Below are 7,535 nucleotides of genomic sequence, written 5' to 3'. Positions count from 1 at the left end.
CATGAACTCCTCAAACTATGGTAATCACCGGAAAGAATCCCAATTATTGTCACCTTGGAGTATGCGGATCATAACTCGTAATAGGTGTCTACAAGTTGCAAGATAGGATCAAGAACACAAATATATTCATGAAAACATAATAGGTTCAGATTTGAAATCATGGCACTTGTGCCCTAATGACAAGCATTAAGCATAGCAAAGTCATAGCAATATCAATCTCAGAACATAGTGGATACTAGGGATCAAACCCTAACAAAACTAACTCGATTACATGATAAATCTCATCCAACCCATCACCGTCCAACAAGCCTATGATGTAATTACTCACGCACGGCGGTGAGCATCATGAAATTGGTGATGGAGGAAGGTTGGTGATGATGATGGCAACGGATTCCCCTCTTCGGAGGCCCGAACGGACTCCTGATCTGCCCTCCCGATGAAGAACATGAGGTGGCAGCGGCTCCGTATCGTAAAACGCGATGAATCCTTCTCTTTCATTTTTTTCTCCCCGACAATGAATATATGGAGTTGGAGTTGAGGTCAGTGAGGTCCAGGGGACCCACAAGGCAGGGGTGTGCCCTCCACCCTTGTGGACAGCAGGTGGGTCCCCACTGGTTGATTCTTTCGCCAGTATTTTTTATATATTCCAAAAATATTTTTCGTGAATTTTCAGGTCATTCCGAGAACTTTTATTTCTGCACAAAAATAACACCAAGGCAATTCTGCTGAAAACAGCGTCAGTCTGGGTTAGTTCCATTCAAATTATGCAAATTAAAGTCCAAAATAAGGTCAAAAGAGTTCGGAAAAGTAGATACGGTGGAGACGTATCAGCAGCCATTTCCTTCTTTGGAAGGACTACTTTGAGACACCTAACCAACTCTTCAAACATCACCAATTTCGGCGCCGTTTCTGTATGGCTAGGCATGTTTTGAACAGTATTCAGAGGGGGTGGCCAGATACGGTAAGTATTTCAAGCGCAAAAAGGATGCCCTTGGAAAGATTGGCGTCTCCTCTTATCAGAAATGCACTGTAGCTATCCGGATGCTTGAATACGAAGTTCCCGGTGATCTCATTGATGAGTACGTCTGTATGAGCGAGTCTACGTTCCTAGACTCCATGTATAGGTTCTGCAAGGCTGTGATTGCAGTGTTTCACCTTGAGTACGTGAGAGAGCCAAATACTGAAGATACAACCCGCTTGTTGGCGATGAATGCGTATAGGGGCTTCCCGGGGATGCTTGGTAGTATAGATTGTAGGCACTGGGAGTGGAAGAACTGCCCTTCTGCTCAGCAGGGGCAGTATAGGGGCCATGTTAAAGCTTTCACCGTCATACTTGAGGCTATGATTTCACAAGATCTCTAGATTTGGCACTCTTTCCTCGGCATGGCCAGATCTCACAATGATATCAACGTGCTTCAACGGTCTCCGGTATTTGCCAGGCTTACCGAAGGCAACTGCCCGTCAGTGAATGTTAACATCAATGGCCATAACTATAGCAAATGATACTACCTAGTTGACGGTATCTATCCCCAATGGATTACTATTGTGAAGACAATCTCCAACCCTGTAGGAGAGAAGAGGAGGAGCTTTGCACAAGAGCAAGAGTGCTAGGAAGAATGTGGAGCATGCCTTTGGTGTTCTGCAATCTTGATGGAGCATCGTTCAGTATCATGCTAGAACTTGAAGCACCAACAAGTTGTGGGAGGTAACGGCTGCTTGTGTGATCACGCAGAATATGATCATAGAGGATAAGCGTTCAGAACGTATCTACGACCAAGGGTTTCAGTTCCAGAGTGACAATGTTGTGCCTGAACATGAAGGAGCGGCAACATTTACACAGTTCATCCAATTTCATCATCAAATGCATCACATTCAGCTGTAAAATGATTTGTTGAGTATATGTGGGCTCACACTGACAACCAATATATGTATCTTTTTCTAATATGCATTTGAGACATTTTATTATTTATTTGGCTTGTAAGCTATTACATATTTATTTGGCTTGTGAACTATGATATATTTGGTTGCTTATGAAATTATGTAAAATGTTTGAAAAACCACAGCAAGCCGTCCGCGAGGGCTAAAATAGGTCCACGCATTGGTCGCACTATCGGTAAAAATAAAAGGCGGACGGCGACCGGATGGCCGATCTAAATGGACAAAAAATAAACAAAAGTCTGCGCGTTCGAGTTGCTCTAATCATTTTGTACCTTGCTCGAAAACCAAAAGTGTAAATCCCGTTCCACCGATCAAGCGGCCGAAACATTTCGATCGCCCGCGCTCAAATTCGACCGGGTTTTGGCCGCGCAAGAGCCTCAGCATACGTATCCGTAAGTAGGGCCCGGTTTCAGCGACCCACTCTGCACCCAAAAAGGAGGTGCCCTACCACCACTACTTCCCACTGGCTATAAACCCAGCCCGCCCTTGTCCCCGGCCAGACAAAGCTGCCTCTGTCACTCGCTCGCTCTCGCCGGAGAAAGTTTTTGCTGCCTCGCCGCTTCCACCCACGCCTCTTCTCCGGCCATGGCCGTCACCGCCAGCAAACTTAGGGCGGACGCGCCGCAGTACGTCTACCACGGCAACCTCCAGCTTCCTCCACTCCCGCCTCCTTGCCACAAGACGGCCATGGGCGGCCCCCTCCCTCCACCCCCGTCTCCTCATCACGAGACGGCGATGGGCGGCCCCCAGTACAGCGCCGCGGCCTGCTCGATGACTTTCCCGGTCTTCGCCAGCTACCCGCCCCCGCCCCCGCCATACGTTCCCGCTCCCGGACCAATCTACGGCGTCCCTCAGCCACCGCAGCCGGCATTCCGGTGTCATGTCCACTTCGCTCCCCCCTCGCTGCTGCGTTCAACCGCGCCGCCGCGCCGCCTCGGCAAGGTTCCCCCCTCGCTGCTGCGTCCAACCGCGCCGCAGTGCCGCCTCGGCAAGGTTCCCCCCTCGCTGCTGCGTCCGACCGCGCCGCAGTGCCGCCTCGGCAAGGTTCCCCCCTCGCTGCTGCGTCCAACCGCGCCGCACTGCCGCCTCGGCAAGGCTGTCCCCTCGGCGCCACCAAAGCAGGCAGCGGTGGAGACTTTCCCCGGCAAGGAAGCCCCCTCGCCGCCGCTGCCGGCTGCGCCGGTGCCTTGGAGCACCGAGGCTGTCCCCACGTCGCCACCGCCCACAGCGCCGGTGCCCTCGAGCCGCAAGGCTCCGGAAGTTTCGGCGCGGCCGCACGGCCTCCCTCCGCACAGGCTCATGTTTTGGGCCGTGGACGTGGACGCCGAGAAGCAGCAGGCGCAGGCGGCGGCCATCGCGGGGGCGGCCCAGTCCGTGAAGCCTCGCGGAAGGAAGGCCGGGCCGGGTCGGATGCAGGCGCAGCAGCACAGGACGGGGAGGAGAAGGAGCGGTGAGCTCGGGCGCCGGCAGGCGAAGGCGGCGCCAGCCGAGGTCGCCTGCAAGCCGGCGTTCACGACGAGGCCGCCGACGCCGAGGCCCGCGCCGGAGTGGAGCGACCCGCAGGTCACCACCGTCATGATCCGGAACATCCCCAACAGGCTCAAGTAAGTGCATATCCGGCGACCTTCTCCTCCTTCCAGTTAGATCGTCACTGCATGGCCGTCTCTTTCGTGCGCTTAAGCTGTGAATCTTCGCGTTTTCACGTGAGCAGGCCGGCGGAGATGATGCAGTTGCTGGACGACCACTGCGCCCGCGAGAACAGGGAGGAGAAGCGCGGCGACGTGCCCGCCGCCTACGATTTCCTCTACCTGCCCATGGATTTCAGGTGATAAAATGCCGCAACACCCCCACACAAGAACAAGAACATGAAATTACCGCCTGCATTTCTTCCTTTTTTGAGCAGTACTAGTACTCAGCACTGTGAAAAGTTACAAGTTCAAACGGAAAGTTTCCTTTAAAGAAACTGTGAACGAGAAGGTTAGCTTTGTTAGTACAAATGGATCGGTGCCAAGTTAAGCTAAACCTCCTTTTATGTTCTTCCCCTGTCGTCTTCCGTCGGACAAAGGCAAACAACAAAGTGACAAAACTAACAAGAAGAATAAAACGTGTCCATGTTAATGGATAAGCTAGCAGATACTGCCCCTTTGTCTTTTCAACCAATGTACTAGTAGTAGCTTAGTTTCGCTTAGCATGATGCCCTTTCCTGCATTATTTCTCGTTGTGTGCGAAACAACACTGTGAAAGTTACTTTCCTGTATAAGCTTAGCTTAGCATGATGTTCTTTCCTGTATTTCTCGCTGGTCCTTGATCTGGATAAAGCCTGTGAACATGTATATCGTTGGTCTGGATAAAGCCTGTGAAAATGTATTTCCGGAGTGGAGCGAGAATTACAGACCAAGGATCATTTTGGCGGAAAGCATCAGTACTTCACCGCCAGTAGACGTATATATTTTTTGTACTAGTACATTTTCTTGAATCTTACACTACTTATCTGTTCGAGTGGATCTGTTGAAAAATTGCACGAAGAAATCCTGACGAAAGAGAAATCGTTGGTATAGCTTGTGCTGCAACCTGGGGTACGCGTTCGTGAACCTCACGTCGGCGCAGGCGGCGCGCGTGCTCCACTCCGCCCTGCACGGCGCCCGCTGGACGGTGTTCGGCACCAACAAGGTCATCGACATCTGCGCCGCGCGTATCCAGGTACGTACCGCACGCCTCGCTTGCCGTCGTTCGATCGTTCGCGTCAAACGCGCCATGATCCCGGCCTAGCCAGCCACCATGCTTGCATGCGCTAGTAGGCGTACGTGCTGATGCGCAGGCGCAAACAACGGAGTCTCACGCACGCTCGGCTGTCGATGGTGTTGGTTTTGCAGGGCAAGAGGGCGCTGGTGAAGCACTTCAGCAACTCGACCTTCCCGTGCGCCACCGACGACTGGCTCCCCGCCGTCTTCTCACCGCCGCGCGACGGCGCCGCCGACCCGTCCGTCGCCGGCGAGGCCACGCGCGTCGGCACCCGCGTCACTCCCGCCACTCCCCTGCGGGCCACGCCACGGGCGCAGCGGCTGGCAGGCAAGCCCGTGGCCCGTGGGCGTCGCCAGCGCGGGGTCATGAAGCCGAGCAGCGCAACAAGCTGCGCGTGAGGCGTACTATGCTCCATTGCTCGTTCGTGCTAGGGTAGCAGCGTCGCACGGTCAAACCGGAGTCCGGCCATGCCTTCCCTTTCTTTCTCCTTTGGTTGGTGCAGGGAGGGAAGGCTGTTGGACTCTGGACATGAGCAAGCATCGCACTGCTCTGCCACGGAAATTTCTTTGTCTCCACTTAGAAATCGCCATGAAATCTCTCCTGTGTGTGTGGTGTAGCATCAGCCTCTATCCTGTGCTGGCTGTGTAATGTGTCCGTAGCATGTGTCTTGTTCAAAGCAAAAGACTGTCTGGTGTCTGGTCGCCGAGTCGCCATTGGCCCAGGCATTGTACGGTACCTCCCGTGCTGCAAGCTCTCTGTTTGTGGGTTGGAAGTTGGAACTAGAAGCTAGTCTGTGGTGCTTTCGGACTGCCGGTACTAGCATGGCATGCATGTTTATCCGTTTGTACCAGAAGAATCTCTGTCGCTCTGTCCATGTGATTCCATGGTCGCCATTAAATGGGGCAAGCAAAAGTACGTTGCTCTTCCGTGAAAGCGGAGCTCCCTCAACAGCACTTGGCCGGGCATGTTTTTCTCTAGGACATTATATGCCCCGGAAAAGAAAGGTGGACTGCAAAGAAGCGCCAAAGAATTCTTTATGACCAATGGTTTTAAATTTACCGTTGTATAAAATACAAGAAATATTTCGCGTTTCTCTTGCAAAATCGCATGTGCAGAGGTTTGTGTCTTCCCATGTTGGACAAGCGCAGGTAGCAGGAGCATGCATGACTTTGATCATACTTTGAGCTTCCGAGTAAGGTCCATCGGCCAAAGTAGAGCAACTTTCTCTGAATCTGCTGCTTTTAAAACTTGTTTTCAGCGTCCTTCAGAACTTTTAAAAGACTTCAACATAAGTATGCAAACTCAGAGTCGAAGAAATTGCAACTTTTATTATTTTACCTCTTCTAGTACCATTTTACATATACACTCCATTTTAACTTCAATTTTTCATCAGTATAACTCAACAATGTCATGTTTCAACACCGCACAATTCAACAACATTCCAAATCAATAAATTCAATTTCTTTTCTACTTTAATTTTCTGTAAATAAATAGGGTCTAAATGCAAAGAACATTAGGGTCCAAATGCAACAAATACGCCAAACTGTCCGTGAATAAATAAATTTGAACAAATTTAACGCCTGTGTAGCAAACGCTGAATCGCAGAAAGTGATACAGAGTGTAAAGACATAACGACAAAAATAATAATCTAACATGAGCAAATTTTGGTCGGCCAATCTATTTAGGTGAGGTCACAAACAATCTTGATGTGTCCCTGTTCGCCTCCTCTTTTTTCCGCCCTCCATCTCCCACTGCACAACCATATAATCTCTTCATCGTCATCGTCTTGGAGAGCTTCGGTATCTGAATCATCTTAGGAGAACAAACAATCCAAGAACTCCTCTACCATTGAGCACATAGAGGCTATAGTACTAATCGAGCGCATCTACACTAACAGAGTAAAAATCCAATGTCATATACACAACTCTAAGCAAAAATACACAAATAATTTGAGCAAATTCAAACCAAACATACATTCAAACAACTCGTCTTTGAGCGGGGAGGAGTGGGGAGAGTGGGATCGATTCCGTTGGTGAGCTACCATCGAGTTTCACTTGGGCTGGGAGGTGTGATTATTCTTGAACGGGTTTCATACTAATTAATGTGGATTCCTCAACTCTGAGTCATTCAGGATTGTGTTGCTTGGGCTTATGAATACCTGCATCAATTGGTATAGGTCCAAGGCTTATCTTGTCATTCTCAAATTGAACTTTGAGATGGCCTTTGACAAGTTTGGATATCAGATGATCCTGGCCATGTTACAATAAAAGGGTTTTGGGGCTAAATGATGTTCTTGGGTGAAAGGTATTTTTTTGCTTATCCACTTCATATGTTCTTTTGAATGATGTTTCCGGATCCCAATTTAATTATGGCGAGTGAGTCAAGGAGATCCTTTATCTCCTTTGTTATTTCTTACAGCTGTTGATTTTCTCCAAACGATTCTCAATAACGCAATGGACTCCGGCCAATCAATCATGCTTTGATTACCAGTGGTTCAATATTCAGATGATACTCTGATTGTGATCAAGGCCTGCAATATCTAGTTACCTCATTTGAAGTCTTTGGTTGACACATTTGTTGTGTCCTTTGTTCTAAAAGTGAATTACCAAAAGTCTAGTATGATGCCCATAAATGTTTTAGATGTTGTTATGCAAATCCTTGCTCGGGCTTTGAATTGTCAACTTGGGTCTTTCGCTTTCACATATTTGGGTGTACCACTTAGCACCACCAAGTCCAAGTGTTTGTTCTCAATATTTAAGATATGGTTGAGGGTGTTGATGCTTAATGTTGTGCTTTCATCTCCAACCTTTTTGATGAGTTGCATTAAGCTTTACAAAGGAACTATTATGTAACGA

General features: G+C 49.4%; 1 protein-coding gene across 1 annotated transcript; it reads left to right on the top strand.

The window, feature by feature from the left end:
• Positions 1 to 2,448: 2,448 nt before the first annotated feature.
• On the top strand, positions 2,449 to 5,484 carry LOC125515220 (protein MEI2-like 7). The gene is made up of 4 exons (XM_048680660.1): positions 2,449 to 3,542; positions 3,650 to 3,763; positions 4,497 to 4,638; positions 4,812 to 5,484. The coding sequence occupies exons 1-4, from the start codon at positions 2,524 to 2,526 to the stop codon at positions 5,076 to 5,078; spliced, it is 1,542 nt and encodes a 513-aa protein (XP_048536617.1). The 5' UTR covers positions 2,449 to 2,523; the 3' UTR covers positions 5,079 to 5,484.
• Positions 5,485 to 7,535: the final 2,051 nt, after the last annotated feature.

The sequence above is a fragment of the Triticum urartu genome, chromosome 6 (genome assembly GCF_003073215.2).
Source record: "Triticum urartu cultivar G1812 chromosome 6, Tu2.1, whole genome shotgun sequence".
Taxonomy (NCBI): domain Eukaryota; kingdom Viridiplantae; phylum Streptophyta; class Magnoliopsida; order Poales; family Poaceae; genus Triticum; species Triticum urartu.
Note: the sequence above shows the minus strand (reverse complement) of the source record. Positions and strands in the feature narration are given on the sequence as shown.

Coding starts and splice junctions, on each gene's coding strand:
- LOC125515220 (XM_048680660.1), top strand. CDS start 2,524: ATGGCCGTCACCGCCAGCAAACTTAGGGCGGACGCGCCGCAGTACGTC. Junction 3,543..3,649: donor AACATCCCCAACAGGCTCAA/GTAAGTGCATAT, acceptor TCACGTGAGCAG/GCCGGCGGAGATGATGCAGT. Junction 3,764..4,496: donor TACCTGCCCATGGATTTCAG/GTGATAAAATGC, acceptor TCGTTGGTATAG/CTTGTGCTGCAACCTGGGGT.